The sequence below is a fragment of the Vespa crabro genome, chromosome 6, assembly GCF_910589235.1.
Source record: "Vespa crabro chromosome 6, iyVesCrab1.2, whole genome shotgun sequence".
Taxonomy (NCBI): domain Eukaryota; kingdom Metazoa; phylum Arthropoda; class Insecta; order Hymenoptera; family Vespidae; genus Vespa; species Vespa crabro.
Genome location: NC_060960.1, coordinates 10,365,119 through 10,390,924, shown reverse-complemented (window position 1 = coordinate 10,390,924; position 25,806 = coordinate 10,365,119). Strand labels below are relative to the sequence as shown.

General features: G+C 31.1%; 2 protein-coding genes across 9 annotated transcripts in view; one reads left to right on the top strand and one right to left on the bottom strand.

Annotated features, from left to right (window-relative positions):
• Nucleotides 1-1,715: 1,715 nt before the first annotated feature.
• LOC124424541 (hemicentin-2) overlaps nt 1,716-25,806 on the bottom strand; it is a 27,141-nt gene continuing 3,050 nt past the window's right edge. For 4 of the 5 annotated variants that reach the window (XM_046963744.1, XM_046963743.1, XM_046963745.1 and 1 more), the window contains exons 3-19: nt 15,484-15,682; nt 13,358-13,512; nt 12,224-12,394; nt 10,830-10,991; nt 10,467-10,651; nt 10,141-10,143; nt 9,507-9,657; nt 9,189-9,300; nt 6,695-6,873; nt 6,104-6,448; nt 5,705-5,971; nt 4,901-5,257; nt 4,406-4,666; nt 3,639-3,896; nt 3,181-3,321; nt 2,393-2,514; nt 1,716-2,202 (exon numbers count right to left, since the gene is read on the bottom strand). In XM_046963744.1, the coding sequence (XP_046819700.1) occupies nt 2,005-2,202; nt 2,393-2,514; nt 3,181-3,321; nt 3,639-3,896; nt 4,406-4,666; nt 4,901-5,257; nt 5,705-5,971; nt 6,104-6,448; nt 6,695-6,873; nt 9,189-9,300; nt 9,507-9,657; nt 10,141-10,143; nt 10,467-10,651; nt 10,830-10,991; nt 12,224-12,394; nt 13,358-13,512; nt 15,484-15,682 (3,266 nt within the window). In that variant the 3' untranslated portion in view covers nt 1,716-2,004. The remainder of the gene's footprint in view (nt 2,203-2,392; nt 2,515-3,180; nt 3,322-3,638; nt 3,897-4,405; nt 4,667-4,900; nt 5,258-5,704; nt 5,972-6,103; nt 6,449-6,694; nt 6,874-9,188; nt 9,301-9,506; nt 9,658-10,140; nt 10,144-10,466; nt 10,652-10,829; nt 10,992-12,223; nt 12,395-13,357; nt 13,513-15,483; nt 15,683-25,806) is intronic. The other variant, XM_046963747.1, reaches the window with a different exon arrangement.
• Nucleotides 14,538-25,806, top strand: part of LOC124424544 — a 22,006-nt gene continuing 10,737 nt past the window's right edge. Inside the window, exon 1 of one of the 4 annotated variants that reach the window (XM_046963753.1) lies at nt 14,538-14,557. The gene's annotated coding sequence lies outside the window, so the exon portion shown is untranslated. Of the gene's footprint in view, nt 14,558-19,095; nt 19,283-25,806 lie in introns of those variants that run through there. The other 3 variants (XM_046963756.1, XM_046963755.1, XM_046963757.1) reach the window with 3 other exon arrangements.

Genomic DNA, 25,806 nt, shown 5'->3' with positions numbered 1-25,806 from the left:
AATTAACTCGCGCAAGCTTAATATTTAATGTAAGCTCGCTGTCTTCTTCATGTTCTACGTGGACACGTATTTATCGAGGATATAGGCTAACGCGAAAACGCACGTCTACGTATATATATATATATATATATATATATATATATATATATATATATATATATAAATACATAATATAAACGTATAATATAAACGTATGTAATTTGAATATTTCAATTTCAAATCAAAGATGAAACTTTGATAAATTCAAATGGAAATTAAGTTTCTTTTTCCTGCTTCCTTTCGTCCTTTTTCTTTCTTTCTTTTGAATCTTTTTTCTATCCTTCTTTTTTCTTTTTTTCTTTCTTTCTTTCTTTCTTTTTTTTTTTTTTTTTTTTACCATTAACCAATACATGAAAATATTATGAATCTCGAATGAACGATAATTTTTTGCCGAGTAAAGTTCTTAAACTTCCTTCCTTCCTTCCTTTCTTTCTTTCTTTCTTTCTTTCTTTTTTTTTTTTTCCGAAGCCTTTTTAGACTTACAATTTTACAATTTGAAAAAAAAAAAAAAAGAAAAAGAATATAAAAGTTAGCCTTGAAAAGTTTAAAAATTTAAAAAGAGAGAGAGAGAGAGAGAGAGAGAGAGAGAGGGAAAGAGAGTAATCGACTTTTAAAATTATTAATGATCTTTTCACTTCGTCTAAGAATTTTTTTACCACCCTTGTACGTATAACTATGTATTAAAAAAAAAATGTATATATATATATATATATACATATATATACGTTTTTTTTTTTTTTTTATATATATATACACGTATACATATATATACGTTTTTTTTTTTTTTATATATATATACACGTATACTTAATATAAATTAAAAAAAAAAAAGAAAAAGAAAAGAAAACATTGATCTCCTCTCAAATTAAATGAAAAATTGTTGTAAAATGGATTTGTTCGAAGACAATGTGAAAATTCCTTTTTTTTCTTTTTTTTTTTTTTTTTTTTTTTTAACAAATAAATAATATATATATATATATTATTATATTAAGAACATTGGCATACAAGTTAACATTGTTTTCTCGACGAGATACCAAATCTGCGACACATTATGTTACGATTATTGCTACCCATATTGCTAAGTACGTCGACTCTGTCATTGATTAATTCTATGAAAATGGTTACGAATTTTGACGTCAATCGATACTAACCATAGATAGAGAAAGACAGAGAGAGAGAGAGAGAGAGAGAGAGAGGGAAAGAGAGAGAGAGAGAGAGAGAGAGAGAGGGAGGGAGAAAAAGAAAGAGAGATTTTGAATTTGTAATAAATTTGAGGAGAAAGGAGAAAAAGAAAAAAAAGGATAAAAAGAAAAAGAAAAATATATAGAAACAAAACAAAATAAATATAATTATTTTGCATGTGATGTTAATCGCAGTATATGTTACATATGTTACTTGCATTTTCTGTTTTTTTTTTTTTTTTTTTTTTTTTTCTCTTTTTTTTAATAACAGTCGTGACGAGATAATAATATCCTCGTATATATAGATAAATATATATATATATATATATATATATATATATATATATATATATATTTATATACTATTCTCAATAATATTTAAATGCCGCGTTTAATGAGATATTATTAATCGATCGATTTTGATTAATGTTATAAATAAATAAATAAGACAGACAGATAGACACACACACACACACGCACACGCCATTCCAATTTTTGTTTTTTTCCTTTTCCCATCTTTTTCTTCCCCTTTTCTTTTCTCTTTTTTCATTTTTTTTTTTTTTTTCTTTCTTCTTCATCTTCTTCGTTTCCATAGGGGGCATAGAAAAAAATAAATACGTTCTTATATAATCTTCGTTAATTAGATTCAATGATAAGTCTTGGATTAACTTTGGTCTCGCGTACTCTTTTTTTTTTTTGTTCTTTTTTTTTTGTTCGTTCGTTCGTTTGTTTTTTTTTTTTGTTTGTTTGTTATTAAACGATGATCGATGTATATAAACGATTATTAAAGTAGTTCCTCGTTATCATCCGATATACCGTACATTTGTGGTCTTCTTTCTTCTTGTTGATTTTGTTGTTGTTGTCTCTGTATAGCCTGTTGCTTTTGAAACAGCGCGATACTGGCAGCTTTATAATTGATAGGCCCGTATGAACGATAATCTACATCGGCATAATCCAAATCAGAAAATCCCGGACTGAAGGCCTATATGCAATATGGATCGTTACACGTGACACGTATCTCAAAATAGAATAAAGTGTATACAGGATGTCCAAAAATTATAGGATCAAATTTTTATAAACTTTCTTTATCTACTTTTTAGACTTTATCATACTTATTGAACACCCCGTATACGTGTATATATAAATATATGTATATATATATATATATATACCTTATTAGGCGGCGCTTGAATACCATGAAACGGTAAATTTTCGTAAAACGTTTTTGTTGTACCGTCCGCCATTGTTTCCGTCATATTATTTGCCTGATTATTGTTACCATTTTCATTTGAGTCTGAAAATATTCGAAAGTATCGATTTTATTAATATTGTTTAAATTTCACGTACGGATACAAATGTGTGCCATTAATTACTACATTGAATTAAGTTATTTATATATATATATATATATATATATATATATATATATATATATATATATATATATGCGCATATACGTATGTATGTGTGTTGCTTGTACGTTAGTATAATCATTCATATTGAGATAGATATTATTTAAACGTTTGATCTTTCTTTGTAATGAAAAAAATTAACAAATTTTTTTATCATTGATTATCTATGTAAAAAAAAAAAAAAAGAAAAAAAAAAAAGAAATATTTTTCGAAATACTTACTTATTTGCTATTATGACAATTGTTTTTATTTAATTAGAAATTCTTACGAGTATCGAATAAAAATAAATAATTTTTTTTTTTTTCAATTAAATATTTCAATATCAATTGGATTACTACTATAACAATAAATATTTTGTTTATTTTGTAAGGAAAAAATTTTTAATTAAAATTTTAATCGACCAAACGATATGAAATGAATCGTGTCAATAAATTTTATTCTTTCTTCTAATTTTTTGACTTTTATTCAACGTCATAATTAATCAGCACATGTATATATATATATATATATATATATATATATATATATATATATATATAAAGACTTACATTTGATTTGCTTCCTTTTACGTCTGCAAATTATTAATATAACCACACAGACGATAATTATCGCAAGTATTATAATAATCGATACGATTATTGCAATCAGTAACAGATTACCATCCATACGATACCACCAGGGTACATCTCCTGTAAATAAAAAAATAGAGAAAAAACAAAGGGTAGAAAAAAAAGAAGAAAAACGAACAAAGAGAAAAAAAAAACACAACACAGAAACGAGTATACAATTTTCTTTTTCTTTTAATTATTACGAATTCGTCCAAGAAAGAAAAAAAAACGAAAAAAAAAAAAAAGAAAAGAAAAAACAAAAATAAAACAAGATAGAAAGATAGGAATATAACATAGGAGATAATACATTTGTTTAATATATGTACAATGAATTTTTATTTGGAAATAAAATAAACAAAGAGAAGGAAAAAAAAAGGAAATCAAAAAATCTCACTCACCGGTTATATCCAACTCGCATGCGGTAGATTGGCCGATTGAATTGTTTGCAATGCACACGTACGTTCGAAATTTCGTGATTGAAGTATCTAAAAGTACATAGCTTATCCCGTCCTCTATCTTGAAATCTGGCTCTATCGTTTCGTTGTCATTTTCTACGGACCAGATAAAATTGATTTCTTCTGGATTTCCAATTGCCGAACAGCTGATGTAATCCTGATCCTTCAATCGTTCCCGCTGTATGTGACAGTCAGGCTTAACTGCATGCAAAAAAGTATGAAGGAGAAATTTTTGTAACGAGCTTCGAACGAAATATTCCAACGAAAAGCATCGAGCGACATTGTAGAAAAAAAAGAAGAAAAAAAAAGAAAAAAAAAAACGGAAAAACAAAAACAACAAAGAAAAACAAGAAAGAAGAGCAACATAAACGGAAAAGGAAAATAAAAATACTGATAAAAATAAAAAAAAGAGAAGGGTATGAGATAAAGTCATAAGAAAAGGAAATAGGAATAGGGAAGGATTGGGAGGTAAAATAGAGATAAAAATAAAAAAAACTAAAAAAAAACAAAAAAAAAGAAAGAGAGAGAAAAGAACAAAAGAGGGGAATAAAGTAAAATTAAAAGAAAAGGAAAAAAGGGATAGGAAGGGATTGAGAGATAAAATAAAATATAAATATCAAATATAAATATAAATATAAAGTTACAAAAGAATATATATGTATATATATATATATATATATATATATACACATATAATATAAAATAAGTACATTGCACGTTCACCACAAGCGAAATATTTTGTTTCCCATGATGATTCGATGCCTCGCAATAATAAGTCCCATTGCTACGCCTTGGTATAGGTGTATTTAAATCGAGTATTTGTCCTTTTATTATAGTATCGTTCGAACCCTCGCGGAACCATCTGAAGGTCGCGTTTGGATAAGCCTTTGCGTCGCAACTGACAGTTTCCGGTATAGTGTCCACCGTCACGTTTATTATCTTCTTCGAGATCGTCATGTTCTCCGGTGGGACTAAACGATAATTAAATAATTAAGAAAAAAAAAAAAAAAAAAGAAAATAATAATAAAAAGAAATTAACGACGTTGTATTAGTCGAGAAAATTAAAATTTACGAATGTGTACGATTGAAATAAAAAGGAAAAAAAAAATTAAATAAATACATAAATAAATAAATAAATAAATAAATAAATAAATAAATAAATAAATAAAAAAAAGGAGAAGAATGAAAAATACACACACACTTACATTCTACGTGAAATTGCGTGGTACTTTCTATGGGTTTTCCAATACCATTGTCACTGCTTTTACAAGTGAATTTGGCGTCATCGTCGGTATGATCGAGACGGCCATTTGCCAATGCAGTCAAGTTCCATGTTAAATTAGATTGTATACTTGCAAAATAATTCTTCTCATAATCCAACGGCATATAACTGTTCGTTAGATAATAACGATCGGTCGTATCGAAATCGATCAATTGATCGTTTCTATACCAAGATACATTACAATCTGGAACGCACTCGATCCAACAAACAAGGCTAACGTTTATCGAATTGTAAACGAATCCTTGATAATTTTCTAGGGCTTGAATGAACGTAGGTGCCACTGAATGAAAAAAAGAAAGGAAAAAAAAAAAAAAAGAAGAGTAAAATAAACAATTAATTTATATTATTCTTTCGAGTTAAATAAATCCCATATGTCATATAATTTTCTAACACTATATATATTTATGTATTAAACAACGAGACGAATTAGGTGACTTAAAAGAAAAGAAAAAGAAAAAAAAAAAAAAAAAAAGAAAAAAAATAAGACTATCACCGATCGATAATAAAATTCAAAAACGAATTTATATATAACTTATATACATCATTGTTAACGATTTTACTTTTTTGATTTTATCATTTTTTAGAAAAATATTATACGTATAAATTATTATTCGACTATCATGATTAAATCATTTGTTCGTTATGTTTATAACGTTATATCTTTTTAAATAATACAAATGGAACATTTTATATAGTTCGAACGGATTAATTAATTATAAAAAATTACCTGATACGTCAATCGACGTCGTAGCAGGATATCCATCACCTGCATCGTTCGAAGCCATGCACGTAAAATTAGCGTTAACCTTAACGTCGGCCGATTCGATATCGAGTAAAGAATTGGTTTGATCGGTTAGCCTGTACAAATCGCGAAACCATTTGAAACTATTTATTATAGGTCGTCCAGGATCAAGGACTGAACAGGCAATAGTTAATCGTTGTCCTTTCACAACTTCTTTCGGTTCGTAAGATATTGTAGCTGGACCAGGTTTATCTATTGGATTTTTTATATGTATATATGTACATGTATCGGTGTTTGATCTTATTCAGAATCGATTTGAGAAAGAAATAAAGAGAGAGAGAGAGAGAGAGAGAGAGAGAGAAAGAAAATAAAATAAAAACGTACAATAAATCGTGACCGATGTACTCGGAGACATGGGACCCCAGCCAGCTTCGTTTCTACCCTCGCAAGAATAATCCCCATGAAAGGAACGTCCAACAGCTTCCAATAACAGTTTGCTAGGGTCAATGTCGCAAATACTCGAGGATTCTTCGGTTAACGTTGACGTTATCGTATAGTTCATCGTACAATCTGGAAGTTCTTTTAAAAGGTCACCATCCAAGTACCAACGTACAGCCGTTAGGATCTCCGGATTTCCAGATAGTACTGTGCAACTCAGCGACACGTTCAAACGTTCTTCCTCGTTCACCGGGGTCCCTGGATCCGATATCACTTCGACCACAGGTTTATCTAAAGAAAGTGCATGAGAATGAACGACGTTAAATTTTCTGTTTTCTATGTTACCGTAAATACACACACATATCCATGTATTTATATATACTTACGTAAGTACAACTATACGTATCTGTATCTATGTAACTATATATATATATATATATATATATATATATATATATATATATATATACATATATATGATAGTAGTCAAACGCGTATACATGTAACTATTACGTATGTATAGATCTCTGTACTCACATAAAACGGACACATTTACGTTCTCCTTCGAGCTCGTAGCGCCAACGCTATTCTCTAAAATGCATTTATAGGAACCCATATCGGTAGCGGTAGCATTCTTTACGATTAATGCCGTATTAACCGTGATACCACCTTCGTAATGTTCCTCGTCCAATGTTAATTCTAGATCGTCTTGTAACCTGGTAAGAAAAAGGTAAGGTAAACAAAAGAAAAGTGATTATTCATTTATTATTCTCCCCTCTTGTTTCCGCAACCCTCCCGCCCATCCTGCAACCCTCCCGCTGTTTTGCGCGCAGCTTTACGAACAAATAACGTGATATCTTTTGTCAGACTTCGTTCAGACGTTCCTTTACATATTTTTTCTTTTTCCCTCGTCCCTTTCTTTCCCCCAGTTTTTTTCTTTTTCTCTTTCTCTCTCTCTCTTTCTCTCCCTCTCTCTCTTTTTTTTTTTTTCCTTTCCTTTTTTTTCTTTTTTTTTTTCTTTTTTTTTCTTTTCTTTTTTTTTCTTTTTTTTTTTTTTTTTTTAATTGGAATCCTATACATCAAAGGATAAGAACTTGCCATTGTAATTTTGTACAAACTACGTTGGCCCCTTTTACAAACAAATTACAATTCTTTTTTTCTTCCTTTCTTTTCTCTCTCTCTCTCTCTCTCTCTCTCTCGCTCTCGCTTTCTTACTCACACCTCGTCCCTCCCCCACCCGTTTTCCTTTATTCTTTGATTTCGAAGCAAAGCGCGAAGAAGTAAAAGTCGGGAATAAACAACGAATATAAAAATATGTTTTCCTTTTTTCATTTCTCTTTTTTTCTCTTTCTCTACCTCCCTCTCTCTCTCTCTCTCTCTCTCTCTCTCTCTTCACTGTTTGATAATGAAGCGGGCCTTTAAAAGAAATGAATACATCGTAGTGTTTGCGTGGGTAAGTTGGTGTTAAGAGAGAGAGAGAGAGAGAGAGGATAGAAGAGGGGTATCTACGAAGGGGTGAGAGGGAGGAAGAGGAGGGTTAAGAAGAACGAAAGTAAAGAAAAGAAAAAGTAAGACAGAGAGAGAGAGAGAGAGAGAAAGAAATAGAGAACGAGAGAGAAAATGAGAAACATCGCTCTCCTGGCCTCCTTTCGTCGAAAGAGAGCCAGTTACGTTTTACCTACACATTTTACGGAATTGTATAGAAGGACTAATGAATATTTTTACCATTTACTTGTTACCACCGTTGAAAGGGAGCTTTGTGAAAGTAAGAGAGAAAGAGAGAGAAAGAGAGTGAAAGAGAGAGAGAGAGAGAGAGAGAGAGAGAGAGAGAGAAAAAAGGGAAGGGCTGGTTTTGAATTAAGGTCAACTCGTCGTTGGCAGATGGATGAATCGATAGGGATCATTGATACCACGAATGAACGGACTAACGTACGAACGAACGAAGATTGCGAAACGTTTTGGAACGATCATTAAAAAAATAAAAAAAATAAAAAACAAGGAAAAGAAAAAGACAAAAAATGGAGAAGGAAGAAAGACAAAAGGGAAAAAGAGAAGGACGAAAAAATTTATTTGTTTTGTATTGAGAGAGAAAAAAAAAAAGAAAAACAAGAAGATAAATAAATAACTAAAAAAAAAATATAATAATAATAACAAGAATTTTTATTTCCCATCTATAGCTCCGTATCTCTAAATCCCTTACCATCACCTTTGATTTTCGAAGACGCCAAGAACTCCATATATATATAAATATATATATATACATATATATATATATATATATATATATATGTATATACACAATATATATATATATATATATATATATATAATTGTAAAGCCCAAAGTGCCAATTAGTTCGTAGGATGATATCGTTTCGAAGTGTAAAGCGAACGAAGTAGATCGGATTGAAGGCTATGTAGCGGATAGGGTGGTGGTGGGGTAAAGGGAGGGGGAAGGAGGATGATGTATTACAAGAGTAAGGGAGAGAGAGAGAGAGAGAGAGAGAGAGAGAGAGAGAGAGAGAGATTGAGAATAAAGCGGAAGATAGAAGGGAGTAACGGATACAAAGGACGAGAGAATGAAAAGTAGATAGTACAGGGATAGTGGTACAGGGGGAGGAGGAGGTTTAGAGGGAGAGGGGGAGGGATGGTGAGTGGGTGATAGGTAGGGAGAAAGACAGGATGAAAGGATGTGAAAAGGCTAGAGAAATTTATTATGTCCTGGGACGGATTCCTCTTTTTAACTTCCGACGAAAGAGGTGCATTAGTAATGCTAAAGATCAGCTAGATATGTTAGCTAAGGGTAGACTACTATAGCTAGCATTGTGATTATGATGATTATGATGATGACGATGGCGAGGACGACGACGACGACGACGACAATGATAATCATAATGATAATGATTATGATGATGATGATGATGATGATGGTAATGCTAATGGTGACGACGAGGACGACAAGGAGAATTATGTTTTGGCGATGGTATTATTATTAATCTATGTAAAATTTAAACAAAAAAGTAATAATTTACCATGTAACTTTGGTCAATGTGATTGGATTAGCCTCGTAATCGCAATAAATAATAAAATCATCCGTTTCATTGACGGTTATGTTGATCGGTCTCATATTAATTATCGGTGGATCTGCGAAATTGATCAAGATTTGATATTAAGTGTTCGATGGGCGCCACTTAAACGGATAAACGTTAAACACGATACAGATCGATATACGTAAATGCATTGCATATATGCGTGGCATTAATTATTTTCATTTTTTTTTTCTCTTTCTTTTTTTTTTCTTTTTTTTTTTATCCGTACGTATACTGCACGCGTTAATATATATTACTTACATAATACTTTGATCGTGATTACTTCCTTCATTGGTTTTAGACGTTTGGTACGTATAACAGGATTTTCAGCGATACAGCTAAACGTTTTCCCATTTTCGTATGCCGATGCGGTAAATGCAAGATAGCTTATAGTTTTTGAGGTACTGTCGTTCTACGAACAAAATAAATCCGCGCTTAAGTCATGTAATCCGGTCAAATCGTACATGTTCTATGTATGTACGTTTTGTAAATATAAACGCGAGAAGGTATTTTTTACATTCTACGATATATATATATATATATATATATATATATGTATGTGTGTATGTATATTGTACTTGATACTTTCCCGGTTAATTTGAATTGTGCTTCAAATAACATACGAGTAACGCGCCAAATATAATGAAGATCGACATTTAATATCCTTTCGATATTTTTTTTTTTGTCGGGAATTTTTTCTTCTTTTTCTTTTTTTTTTTTTTATTATTTTTTTGATTTATTTATTTTTTTGATTTATTTTTTATTTTTATTTTATTTTACTTTTTTTTTTTTTTTGTACATATCTCTCTTTTAATATGAATACATTAATATTTCACGTTTAAAGGATGGAAATTCTGCGATATTTCACTCTCCGACGACTACTCTCATAACTCACCCCCTTCTCATCGGATAACGATCAGCAGCAGTTAAAAAAACGATCGATTAGATATTTCTCCTTTAGGAATTCTAATTTATTGAATTAGAAATAATAGATCGTGTATAATTATAATCTATTTTGCTTTTTATTGTTACAATTATTATTATCCTTAGTTTCTTATTTTTTGTTTTGTTTTATCTTGGAAATATTAGCAGCCAAGCGATAAACGAGAAACAGAGATTAATAGTAATTGAAAAGAGAGTAAAAAGGAGAATTGGATATTCTAATAATAATAAAAAAAAAAGAAAAAACAAAAAAAAGGAGAATTTTATACGGACACTTACATTTTCAAATATTTTCGTCTCAAATAGTTCGTATTTTTCATTACTAATAGTCAATGGTTCCGATCCATTGTACCAAGTCACATTGGCAGCTGGTCTAGCTGAACTTACGGTACATTGTAATAATATTTTTGTTCCTTGCACAGCGTGACCGACCACTCCGCTCAAATCCATTTTTAATGGGCGCACTAAGAAAATAATGATAAAATTGTGCGTATGTAGAAATGAATTATATAAAATAAATAAATAAAAATAGATAGAAAGAAAAAAAAATGAGGGTGTATACGTATAAAAAAAACACACACACGCACGCACGCACGCACACATAGAAAAGAGTACATACAAAGCAAATATATACAGACTTACCGTGAATGTCGAGTTTAATGTCGTCAGTGATGGGTTCTAGAAGTGCAACGCTGTTGACCTTGCATGTGAAAATATCGCCGAGCTCCTCACGAGTCACTTGCATCTTCAATGAGCTTCTACCGGTGCCTATGCCATTGGCGTCAATCGTTGATGATGCTACAGCTAAAAACATAATTAATGAAAATGATTAGTGCTCATACTTTGATAGTATGTAATAGTTACCTTCAGTCTCTTTCCCTTATCGATGAACATGCGCTACTGTGACACATTTTCTTTGATAGGATATCTACTTACCTACTCTTTCCATACACACATATATATATATATATATATATGTATAGGTAGAAAGTATATATATGTACAGATAGAAAGTATATATATATATATATATATATATATATATATACATATGTAGACACATATGCAGATATAGATACAAAGTAAACTCCGCGAGCGTAATCAGGATTAAGAGAATATTCTTGGTCGACCCTAAGGTACAGTTAATTCCTTCGTACATGTTACGTTAATCGCGTTAAGTCGCGAAGAGCCGAGGTCGTCTTCTAACTAATCGACTTCTCCGCACCCCCATAACGCTTTGGCTCGAGAGAGGGAAACTTCTCTTGAACGACGCGTAACACTAACTTTTCTCATCATACGTTACCGCAGTCTCTTAGCCTGTCCTTATCGACTCTTGTAAGTACCTATCCTATCCATGTACTTCGAATCTTAGACTAGCCTTCTCACTCTCTCTTTCTCTCTCTCTCTCTCTTTTATTTTTATCAACGATTTCAGTTATTACTATTATTATTATTATTATTATTATTATTATTATTATTATCGTTGTACTTAATATCATTATTATTATTATTATTATTATTATTATTATTATTATTATTATTATTATTATTATTGCTATTATAACTCCTCTCAATCGTTAATCACGTACCCAGTTTCCAGGCACCCTCTTCCCCTATCCAACTCCCACTTTCCAACCGTTTAGAACCAGCAGCAGTCGATTACGTTCTCGTTCTCGTTAGATCAAACAACTTGCTTACGATTAGTTGGAAGAAGAATAAGAAAAAAAAAAAAAAAAAAAAAAAAAAAAAAAAGAACGAAAGAAAAAAAAAGATATTGGTAACAATTTCAAATCGAAGATGATCCAAAGGGAGAAAGTTATTCTTTAAAACGTTCTTACACCCTTTGCTTAAACGTTTTCGAAAATTCAATCCTATCCATCCATTTATCCATCCATCCAACCATCCAACCATCCATCCATCCATCCATCTATCTATTATTTGAAATTTCTCGTTTATTATCGTTGTCTCGTTAACGCTCGCTAAAGATTAGCGAACCAATCGACGTTCCATTAGAAGAAAACGAGATTGGAAACTTACCTTCGAGCTGTTGATCACCCTTAAACCACTGCACCGTGGGAACCGGTCTACCCTCGCCACTCTGGCAAGTCAGTGAAATAGTTGAACCTTCGTCTATCGGTCCAAATGTTGCATCCGGACTTAAAATGTTCTTTGTGTTCTCGTCGATGACATGTACGTTAACGGGTTTTACTGAAATAAAAGCCGGTAAAGGGATTAAAATGAAGCAGCTGTAGATATTTCTTTTTCTTTTTCACCCCTTTTTTTACCTCATTCGTTCTCTCTTCCAACCTCTCTCCTCCACCCTCTCTCTCTCTCTCTCTCTCTCTCTCTCTCTTGTTCCTTTCATTTTGGCCCCGATCGCGACGAATAAAAAGAGAAAAGAAAGAAAGAAACTTCCGAAGGTAAAGTGGAAAAATCGAAGAGTTAGGTATGTAGGTAGGTAGGTAGGTAGGTAGGTAGGTAGAAGCGTTGCACGTGGCCTAAATAAAAAAAAAAAAAAAAAAAGAAAAAAAAGAAAAGGTACTGGAGCCCGAACAAGTAAGCACCTCGAAAATAATGTTAATTAACTTATTTCATTTTTGTAAAGATGAAGTTAAAATAAATGAACGCGAGGTGGTTTTTTTTTTCTTTGCTTTTCTTCTTCTTCTTTCTCTTTTTTCTTTTTTTCTTTCTTTTCCTTTTTTTTTTTTTTTTTTTTTCGTTTTTTCTTTTAAGATATTAACGTATACGAAACCATAAATGAGATGAGATGAAATTAGATAGACGTTGCTTAAAATAAGTAGGTTACCGCCGATAAGAGATAATAGGGTCTATTTTACGATATAACACCTGGCAATAATGTAATGGACGATATTAGACGTGTCGACGGAGTATACCTATTAATGAAAATCGAACGTTCTAGATTTCGATGGATTTTCGAACGAGGGAGAAGAAAAGAAAAAGAAAAAGGAGAAAAAAGGAAAGAGATGAAAAAAAAAAAAAAAAAAAATCAAGAACATAAAAAAGTTCTAAATGAGACATACAAATACATTATACGCGCGCGCACAAACAAACGTATACGAAATATTACACACACGGACGCGCGCCCACGCACACACACACACACACACACACATAGGAATCCAAGATTATTATCAAGGATATCGAACTTACTCGTAACGTTAAGTGTTACGTGTTGAATATTATTGCAATCCAAATTTCCAGCTGAGTATACAGTTTCGCATCTGTAAAGTCCTTCGTCCTTAAGTTTAACATCGATCATTTTCAGATAAGCGGTAGTAGAATTGAGCATATATTCGATGTCCAATCTGAAAGATAATTGTCGAATAAATAATAAATATTCTACATGATGCCGATATATAACGATGATAAATAATATTCGATGGTATTAATTATTGGATATGACGATCACGAACGAAGATCGTTCATTACAATATGATAAAGGACAACGGATGGTTTAGGAATAAAGAGGTAAAGTAAAAGCAGTTGTTGGATCATTAATTGGAACAACGATCGGTCTAGGTACGACCTTTGATGTTCGTGCTCCGAAACGGCTTAATTGTCGGCCATAAGGAGGGAGAAAGCGAACGAAGAATTAAGTTAGAAATCCTCCTTTCACCCTCTCCCTCCCTCCCCTCTCTCTCTCTCTCTCTCTATCGCATTTTTCTTATTCTTTTTATTCTTCTTCGTCTTCTTTTGCACCCCTTGCAAGCAGTAATGGCAGAAAGAGAGAAAGAGAGAGTGTGAGAGAGAGAGAGAGAGAGAGAGAGAGAGAGAGAAAGAGAGAGCCGTTGATAAGTACCAACACCAACAGGAGTAAAACCACTACCAACGTCACCACCACCACCACCACCATCTCCACCACTACCACCACCACCACCATCACTACCAGCACCAACACCACCACCAGCAGCATCAGCAATAGCAGCACCACTAGTAGAGGTAGCAGTAGCAAGGGCAAGAACGAACGGTAGGTACTTTTCGAGAAAGCTAGCAACGTGAGCAGGCTAGGCGGCGTAAATGAAGCGGCCCTATTTCAGAGCACGAACGTTCGATTCTCCTAATAATTAGAAGCTAAGTCTCTCTCTCTCTCTCTCTCTCTCTCTCTCTCTCTCTCTCTCTCTTCCTCTCTTTCTTTCCCTCTCTGTCCTCTACCCGACCCCATCCCATTCCACTTTCTACCCATGCTTTAATACAAAATTACGAGGATGCACTGTGGGTGTATGTGTGTAAGTGCATTACCGGTGACGATTATCGAATCAAAGGAGAACCATTAAAGAAAAGAAAAGAGAAACCTTTCATGTGACATATAATAAGGCAATAAATGGAATACGAGCTGCTACATATATATATGTATGTATGTATGTATGTATGTATACATGTATGAATGTATGTATATATAATCTCTAACACGATTTGAAACCCTTCACCCCTTCTATAAAGAGCCACCCCTTCCATACAGAGCTACCCACTCGCACTCGTAACCCTTCGGTCACTCATCGATCGCCTCGCCCATAACTCAATCATTTCGGCCAATTGGCCTGGATTGTACCACGTGCTTCCTCCTATTCTCATTCCCTTATCCTCTTGTTTTCCCGTTCGACATGCATATTCTCTCTGTCACCGGGTTACAATCACACCGTTCTCATACCGATCCTCCATGATTTCGATTAGCAGCACCAACAGCCACCCTCACAATGACATTGAGGAACGTTTCATATATATATATATATATATATATATATATATATATATATTTGCACATACACATTTATATATTTATATATGTGTGTGTGCGTCTGTATAAATACACAAAGAGAAAGGAAAAGAGGATCCTTCATTCTGCTTGCAGTTTATATCTGTGTTTCTCTAATTATATGTCACGTTATGTGATCCCGATGTCTGGACCTATTCTCTTATCATCCTCTTGCCTTTGTTATTTTTCTTTTTTTTTCCCTTCCCCCTTTTTTCTTCCCCCCCCCCCTCTCTCTCTCTCTCTCTCTCTCTCTCACCTTTTTTATTTTTTATTCCTTCTTTTTGATTCGTTTCCATATTCCTTTTTATATCCTCTTTTTCTTTCTTTCTTTCTTTCTTTCTTTCTTTCTTTCTTTCTTTCTTTCTTTCTTTCTTCTCTCTCTTCTTTTTTTCTCGTTCCATCATTTTCGTCATTTCAACTTTTCCACCCTGGCACCCAGAACCAACCAGGTCTTTACGCGTACAGCTTATTAATAGGAACTCGGTCCCCGATGTTAAATTATTAAATCTAATTACTTATTCACCTGTCGTCACTGCTGGCTACGCCGTCGTTGCTCCGCATTAACCCCGTGCCTTCGCTGAAAGCGAAAATGCGCGTACCCGCGCGATACCAGTCGATGCTTTGAAGTGCCCCGCACTGTGGTGGTTTTAGGATGCATGGCAGTAGCACTTCCGTTCCAACTTCCGCATATTTCTCACTTTCAAGCCATGCCTCGGTTGTTCCTGAAAATAGAAAATCGAAAAGAAAGGAGATAAAATTATATTTATGGGGGGAAAAATTATTTTTAAGGTAGGGGAAGAAAAGGAGAAAAGTAAGAGAGAGAGAGAGAGAGAGAGGGAGAGAGAAAAGAGATAAATAAATAAATATATAAATAAAATAAAATAATAATAATGATAATAGAAGGATATAAACAAAAATGATAACAACAGCGACAACGACGGCGACGACAATGGAAAAGATTTTTAAAAAAGCAGAACTAATAGTAGAGAAGAGAGAGAGAGAGAGAGAGAGAGAGAGAGAGAAAGAGGGAAGAATAGTATTAAAAAAACGTTTCTTATTATTAATGAGACGAAAGCAAAGCAAAGCTTTCGCTCTTTTTTTTTTCTTCTTTTCTTTTCTTTTCTTTTCTTTCCTTTCATTTTTTTCAACTTACTCTCAGAGCCGTCACACGAATGCTTCGTTCACTCTCTTTTTTCTCAAATAAAATTTTCCTCTTTCATATTATATACACTATGTACATCTCTCTCCATCTCATATATATATATATATGTGTGTGTGTGTGTGTGTGTGTGCGCGCAAGTATTTTTCTACTTATATATGTGTATTGGTATATATGTATCCATGTATGTACACCGAGTTCACGCATTTTTATTACAAATTACTCTCTCTTCTCTAGTCATGCATACGCTTATATGTATATATATATATATATATTATATATTATATATTATATATTATATATTATATATACTATATGTATATAAGAGGTAAAAGAAAAACACAATGAATTCTCGTTGAAACGCTTTCAGCAAGGAAGCAAAATTCGGACGGCAGGCAGGCGAAAATTCAGACGAACATCCGACTTGTAACGTCCGCTCTTAATTAATATTAACGTGTGAACTTGAGCCAAGAATAAATATTTCCATACGAAGTCAACCTGCTTCCTACCACTAAATGAGTCTAACTAACAGTTACGTATATATGTACATACGTATATATTTATTATATATATATATATATATATATGTATGTATGTATGTATGTATGTATGTATGTATGTATGTATGTATGTATGTATGTATGTATGTATGTATGTATGTATGTATGTATGTATGTATAATAAACTGTGCCAAAGTATCACACCCTTATCTCTACATACATTCATACATACGTATATACATACGTATTTACGAGTTACATTGTTTTCAACTTTTTCTCATTATCGTGTATTATAAATAATTATGAAACAAAAAGTGAGTGAAAGAGAGAGAGAGAGAGAGAGAGAGAAAGAAAGAGAGAAAGAGAAAGAAAATCGACATATGTATCCTTTACATTATTCTCCTCGTTTACTTTTTGTTCATACCTCTTTAATTCCCTCTATTGTAAGAACAGGATTTTTCAACAATTTTTATCAAGAATATCCAATAAATTTATTTTAGATATAATATAAAATATATAATAATATGATAGAACGAATAACAATCACTATATTATATATACATACATATATATATATATATATTTTTTTTTTTAATACAATTAAATAATAATACAATTAAAGCGTATATCTATATATATATATATATATATATAGATATATATATATATATATATATTATCGTGTAACACGAAAGAACATTTAACAAAAAATTATCTGATATTAATATCGTAGAAATTTAATTGTCTATTAACCTTTTAATCGATCTATTAAATTATTATTTAATTATGAAAATTTTACAAGAAAAATAAATTTTTCAACGTACAATATTATTCGAACTTATTGAATTGAGAAATTCCCGATAATAAATATATATATATATATATATATATATATATATATATATATATATATATATATATATAGATAAATTGAACGCGAACGTTATTTTAATTTAGGATTGAATATAAAAGTAATTTCTTGAATTTATAAACAAACGTTGATATACCATTGTCTTAAGTTTACATACGAAAGGTCGACAATGTCTCCCTTGATTTTCATTCCTTCCTGGTAGAAGCAACAGGCCGCGTATGGATATGCAGAGAGCAGTGAACAGATAAACGACGATGCTTTACTACAGTTAAGAGATATATACATATGTCGAGAATACAAAATGAGAAACGTTCTCTCTTTATCTATCTCTCTCTCTCTCTCTCTTTTTCTCTTTTACCTTCTCTCTTTTGTACCCATGAATGAGCAATATCAAACACGTGTTTGATATCTTTGACCGTGTTTCGTGTGATTTTCTGTGGTCGTTCATAAAAAAAAAAAAAAAAAAAAAAAAAAGAAGAAGAGAGAAAAAAAAAGAAAAAGAAAAAAGAAGTACAAGAAATGAATGCGTTAAAATGAAAACTTCTCTAATGTGTTCCACGAGAAAAAAAATTTTATACATTCACATATGATTATTTATTTATTTTATTTTATTTTATTTTATTTTATTTTATTTTCTCTTGTAAAAATTATTATCTATCAGTGACAACGCGCTAATGCATTTACACAAATGATGAAGTTATATATCTCGAGGGACTTTTAAAAAAAAAAAAAGAAAAAAAAAGAAAAACAAACAAACAAAACCGTACGTAAGAGCAAACAAATAAAAGTAAATAAATAAATACATAATTAAATAAATAAATAAAGAAAGAAAGAAATAAATTATATATACGTACACACATTATCGTCTTTGTTTCGACTTGATGCAACCGTTAAAAACGGTTTCAGAGTAACCCGAAATATAGGTCAGAGACTATTTTCAGATCACGCGATCATATTATCATTCCTGTATATTTCAACGATATGAGATCATTGTGCTTCGTTCTCTCTCTCTCTCTCTCTTTTTATCCGGTTCTCTATTTTTGATTTTCTTTTCAAAGTTACAAACTTGATTCGAAGAACATGGTCTATGTACATACATACGAAATGATTCTTGAATTATTTATTTTGTCACTTCGATAAAAGAAAAAAAGAAATATATATACATTGATAGAATTTGAAATTATTTCCATTAGAAAATGTTAAAAGTTCGAATAATGAATTATAATATTCCGATCGTGGATCGATTCAATTAATTGACTCGTTAAATTTTGAAATGAATTAAAATAACCTTAGAGATCTTAAATATGCGATCAATGATAATTTCATGAGGATGATGACGACGACGACGACGACGACGAAAACGACGACGGAAACGAACGATGATGATTCAAATGATAATTATTCACGATGAATTATTCACATTGAATATTTCTTAAGTTACGTAGAGAATCGCATTAGGAAAATTTCGACTTTAACGCATCCAAATAACCGGCTCGAAACTTCAACGTTTATCTATTTCTATTTTCGTATTCAAGTGCGATGCTGACAGTAGGTAGAGTTCGCGGCGCGATCTTCGAAAGATCTTTTGCAGCGGTTACATGCAGCTCTATACGAAGGCAGCGGCGGCAACCACAGTTTCCTTCCTTCGGGGCTGCATCAATTCAGACGCTTACATCAGAGTTACCACGGAGCCGTTCTAAGAATAATCAAGTTCGCCGTACCCGAAGCGCATTCCGTGACTTTCACACCGCTTCGTATTTCATAATCTTATTGTCCAGGAAAACCGAACTGAGTATTAACTTTTGTTTCCATTTTTTTCTTCACTTTTTTTTTTTTCCTTTCTTTTCTTGCTTTCTTTCTTCCCACAAATATATTCCAACCGAACAATTTTCCCTAACAATAATAATAATAATAATAATAATAATAATAATAATAATAATAATAATAATAATAATAATAAATAGATTGACAGATAGATAGATAGATAGATAATAACAAATGTTAATGATATTTTTGTAAAATTATTCTCTAACAATAATAATATTAGACAGATAGATTGATAGATATATGATAATAGGAAATGATAAATATTTTCTGTAATATTTTTCTTTGAAAATAATAATAATAATAATAATAATAATAATAATAGATAGATAGATAGATAGATAGATAATAGTAAATGATAAATATTTTTTAGAAAATTTTCTTCCATTCGATATTTCTTATATCTCTCCTTTTCTTTATTAAACTATATAATAATAATAATAATAATAATAATAATAATAATAGAAAAATTATATAAAAATGTATTAGAAAAAATTTCGAACGCTTCCTTCATCCTTATTTAAGTATTTAACGAAAACAAAAATAAAATCTAGTTATTCGAAAATATTTCGTAGATAATTTTTTTTTTTTAACTATAATAATAGCAGACAGACAGATTGATAGACAGATAGATAGATCGATAATAATGAATGATTAATATATTCAAGATAATTTTTTTCCTATTCGATATTTCCTATTTCTTTCGTTCATTTTACTTAATATAATAATAATAATGGAATAATTAGAATCAGAATATTGAACGAAAAATTTCAAATCACTCTTATTTGATTATTTTAGTAAAATTAGAAGTAATCCAATTATTCCAAAATATTTCATATTATTTTTAACTAATCTTTTTTATATTATAATAATAGATAGATTGATAAATGGATTTTTTTGAACGTTTATTCCCATCGTAATTTCAATTTTTCTTACGATCTCTCTTAACAAAAAAAAATAAAAAAATAAAAAAAAAGAAAAAAGGATAATAATAATTGACAATAAATATTGTACATAAGAAGATTTCAAACGCTTTCATCGCTCTTATGAAAATTATTTTACGAAAATATTACACATACACACACAAGCACTCACACAATTTCTACTAAGAATAATAGTAATAATTATTATTATTTTCATTATCAGGAGTGAACAAATTTTTTTTTCCTAACTTTCTTTTACTACCGATATTTCAATTCCTCTCTCAGCGTCTTTTTTAAACAAAAATAACAAGAAGAAGAATAATAATAGGTATTAAAAAGTTAAAAAAAAAAAAAAAGAGAAAAAAGAAAAAAAGAACACACAGAAAAATAGAAAAAAAAAAAAAATAGAAAAAGAATAAAAAAGAAAAAGGAAGAAAATTTCAATTGATACCGTTCACCGGCACCGATTATATTATCATCTAACAAATGAAATGTAATTTAATTAATTCTTCGTTATGTAATTACATTTCAAAGATCTGTTTCCCTTAGTTCTCTTTATTCGCGAATTTTTGTTAAGAGAAAAAAACAGGAGAGAAGGAAAGAAATTAAAAGAATTAAAAAAAAAAAAAAAAGAAAAAAAGAAAAAAAGAGAGAAAAAGAAGAAAAAGGAAAAAAGAAAAAAGAAAAAAATTAAAAAAGAAAAATAAAGAAGAAAATTTTTCCCGTGAAAAGCGAAATATCCGAAAGATTTATTAACGAGAGTTATCGTTCGTTAAAACCGGATGGGATATCATAAAACTTAAACAAAAAGATCAAAGAAAGAGATTAGAATTTTCGCGATAGGGTTTTAAATTCCCCTTTCGAACGGCGTTGCCAGGGATAAACAAGTAATATTTCAGCCGCCATGTGCATGACTTCGACGTTCACGCGAGGTGACATTTTTTGTCGGGAATCCTATAGAAAACCATGTTTCCCTTTTCCAATGTGTTGGTTGTATATATATATATATATATATATATATATATATATATATATGTACTATGGTATAAAAAGAGACAGCGAGAGCTATGCAATAAGAAGAGGCACATTAGATGTGCCTGGGTCTATGAAAGTCGATGATCGAATCTTGTTCAGGGCCGCGCACGGCATGGCAGATGTTGACTAAATCTAATAGCAAGATCGTGTTTAGGCTACTCGAACGTTTTATTCGTACGTTCCTTCGTTCCTTCGTTCGTTCGTTTGTTTTGGATAAAAAAAGAAAAATATAAAAAAAAAAAAGAAAGAAAAAATACAAAAAAGGAACGAACGATCGGATAAATAAATGGAACGGGGTGAGGGAAAAAAAAAGAAGAAGAAGAAGAAACGAAGAAGAGAAGAAGGAAAACAATTTTCCTATACTCTTGTATATGTTGTTTTTCTTCTACTTCTTCTTCTTCTTCTTCTTCTTCTTCTTCTTCTTCTTCTTCTTCTTCTTTTGCTTCTTCTTCTTCTTCTTCTCTTTTTTTTTTCTTTCCTTCTCCTACTTTCTTCCTTTCTTTGGATTATACAATTTTAATACGAGTTCATGAACTCGTGAAAAAGTTCTATTCTTTGATCTGGAAGAATGGAAAAAGTAAAAAAAAAAGAATAGGGATCAAGAGATGAATCGCGAAGCAATTAATGCTATAAAGGATAAATAGAGAGAAAGAGATAGAAATAGAGAGATAGAGATAGGGAGAGGGAAAGAGGGAGGGAGAGAGAGAGAGAGAGAGAGAGAGAGAGAGAGAAATAAAAAGGGAGAAAACAAAAATGGACCAGCGATTAACAATTTCTCCTTTATTTTTTTCCTTTCGTTCTTCCTTCGAACGAACAATTTCAATACGTTCATAAATTCATGCAAAAAAGATTGTACTTTTTTCTTTTTTTTTTTTCTTTTTATTAAAAAAAAAGCACGATTTGACGAACTAAAAGATACAAAGTACAGAAAAACAAAAACAAAACAAAAATAGAGAAATAAATAGAAAAAAAGGGAGAGGAAAAAACGAAAAAACGAAAAAAAAAAGAAAAAAGAAGGAAATAAAAAAGAAAACAGCAATGAAAAGTGTTTTCTATTGTCTTTTTATTTTTCCCTTCGACGATACACAATTTCGACGATGAGTTCATGAACCCGTGCCAAAAAAAGGGTCGTATTGTTCGATTTAGAAAAATACCAAAAAAGAAAAAAAAAAAAAAGAAAGAAAAAGAAAAGAAAAACGAAGAGGAAGAAGGGATGTATAAAAAGATACGAGGTAGAAAAAATCAACGAAAAAAAAAAGATAAGATATAGGGATACGAGAGACGTAGGATCGGATGGACGCGAATGTTAAATGTTGGGAATTAAAAAGAGGATAAAAAAAAAAAGAAAAGTGGAAAAAAAAAGAAATTAACTCCTCCCTTTTCTTTTTTTCTTTTCTTTTTTTATTTATTTATTTTTTTTTTTCCTTTCATTTTCGTTCCCTTCTGATCATACGATTCCGACACGTTCGGTTAAAGGTGTACGGACTCGCTAAAAAAAAAAAAAAAAATTGTACTTCTCGATCGGAGAAAAGAAGAAAAAAATTATGAAGAAAGAAAAAGAATGTTGGGGGAGGAGGGGAGAGGGGGGGGGATAAAAGGTGGAGGTTTAAGAAGGGAAGGAATGAAGGAATGAAAAATGAAAAAGATTTTGAAGGGAATAAAAAGAAGAAAAATGTGAAAAAAGAAACGGGAGGAAAAATCAAAAAAAAAAGAACCAAAAAAAAAAAGAGAGAGAGAGAACGGAAGAAAAGAAAGAAAGGGGAGAAGAAGTGGGAAGAAAGGATAGATAAAGAGATAGTAAAATAGTATCTAAATGATAATACAAGGAAACCTTTTAGACCATCTGAAATGAATGTTACGTTTTCTCACACTCTCGGCTTCGACTACCGTATTCCTTTCAACGATTTATCTTTCATCTACATTACAACCGTGTCGATGAAGGAATAGGACGTGGAGGTGGGAGAAGGTGGGTCGAGAAGAAGAAGAAGGAGGTGGAGATGGTGGAAGAGGTGGAGGTGAAGGTGGAGGTGAAGGTGGAGGAGGACGATGTAGTAAAGCGCGCGCGTCGAAAGAGAGACAGAGAGAGGGACAGAGAGAGAGAGAGAGAGAGAGAGAGAGAGAGAGAGCTCACCTGCTTTCTATCGAGCAAGGACAATTCTTTTATTCGTAACAACGTACAACTGCTGGGAAATATGTCGTATACGGTTTGTTATGTTTTCCTTGGGAAAAGCGTCGCGTGCCGAGCACGACTAACGAATTCAGGGATTATACAAAATTAGGTCACCAGCGATATAATAAATATATATATATATATATATATATATATATATATATATATATATATGTATGTATGTGTAGATATATAATTTATATATATATATATATATATATATATATATATATATATATATCCCATTCGAAAAATGTATTATGCTTTTTAAAATAAAGCAAGAGAGAGAGAGAGAGAGAGAGAGAGAGAGAAAGAATACAGTGCTGTACGATTATTTGAAGAGAACAGTCAAAGAGATACTCCTCTCTTTTTTCGTATTTGCCTTCGAGCAAATTTTTTCTTTTCTTCTCTTTTTTTTTTTCTTTTTTTTTTCTTTTTTTATCCCTACCTACGTTTTTCGTCCATGTATATATATACACACACACACACAGATACGTATATACATACATACATATGATACTTATTTACATAGTTGCATACACATGATACGTACGTACATGATATGTTTATATATACGTTTGAGTGTGCATATTTGTGTAAAGTTTTTTGTAGGTGTATATCCGTTACGTTGTTTTATTGTAAAGGATCGAGGACAGAAAAGGTAAAAAGGTTAACACAAGATAAAAAAAAAAAAAAAAAAAGGAAAAAAAACCCCCCAAAAAAAATACAAAGAAAAAAGAAAGAAGAAGAAGAAGAAGAAGAAGAAGAAAACATAGGAAATAGAAAAGAAAATGAATAAAAGAGAAAAAGAGATAGGACAATGAAAAGTGACATGGTAAATTGTTATTAAAAGTTATAACAATGTGTGAAAGAATATGTCCGTTCGATTTGTAATAAATTCCTTAGTTAAACGTGTTAGATCAAATATGTGGTTTTCTATTTCGATTTAATGACACGAATGTTAATCGTTAAATTCTTCCTTTTGTTTCCTTTTTCTTTTTTTTCCTTTTTCCTTTTTATTTTGTCCTTTTTATTTTTCTCTTTCTCTCTCTCTCTCTCTCTCTCTTTCTCTACTTCTTCTTCCTATTACCGACAATACGTTTCAATTGACAGTAGTTATGTGAGATACGTATGTAGTTACATAGAGAGATATATAACTACGTGTGTGTATTTGTATGTGTGTGTGTGTGCGCGCGTTCGCGTTACAATGAACTATTTTCCCTGACACTACGCACTTCCACCCTTCTTCCTGATTTTACAATACTCAGGAAAGTATATGTGAATGTATGTATGTATGTATGTATGTATGTATGTATGTATGTATGTATATATATGTATTTACGTATTCATGTATTTATTTATTTATGGATACATTCATGCATGCATACATGTATATTGTATGAATGTATTTATAAAGGATTGAGATATGTAAGCACTTTAGACAAGACGCATGAATAAATCACGAATAAGTTTTTCACAATGAATGGGATAACATCGTTCAAATAAAAGTTACTTACGATTAATCTAGTTCGAGTTATTTTCATCGTCCGAACAGAGTGAATATCTTTTTCCACACGTATATACGTACGTATGTACAATATAACGTTTATATGTATTTATATTTATTTTCCTTTTTTCGTTTTGTTCTTTATTTCTTTACTTTCACGATATATATATATATATATCTAAAATAAATAAATAAATATCTCGTCGTGGTATATATACATATATATTATATATTATCAATAATAGCGAAGAAAATTCGTTCTATTAATTTTTCGTAATGTAGAGGATCTAGATTTCCAATGATTTTAAAGAAAGATCGAATTTTTCGTATGGTTATAATAAAAGAGGAAATTATTTTTCTATATAACGTATCACAGACATCATATTTTATAAATAGAGTAGAGAATCTCGGCAATGTTCTTAGATAAATTATTACAAGCTCGAAGGACTTTCTAAGAGTGTGAAGTAAGAAAAAAAAAAAGAAAGAAAGAAAAAAAAAAGAAAAAAAAAAAAAAGAAAAACATTGGTCTTTCCAGATGTTGCGAGACTATCTTTCTTTCACCCTTTGAGGAGGATGAATAAATCATAAGATATCGTCTCTCCTGATACTCGCTGTGTATTGCATTTCGAAGTAAACATCGGAAGTTCCAATTGGAGAGAAAGAGAGGGAGAAAGAGAAGGAGAAAGAGAGAGAGAGAGAGAGAGAGAGAGAGAGAGAGAAAGTTGCCTTTAAAATTTATATAATCCGTGTAAATACACTCTCTTATATATATATATAATATATATAATACATATACATATATACTTATATATTTATATTTAACGTGAGTGTTTACGGATTATGTACGGAGAAGTGGT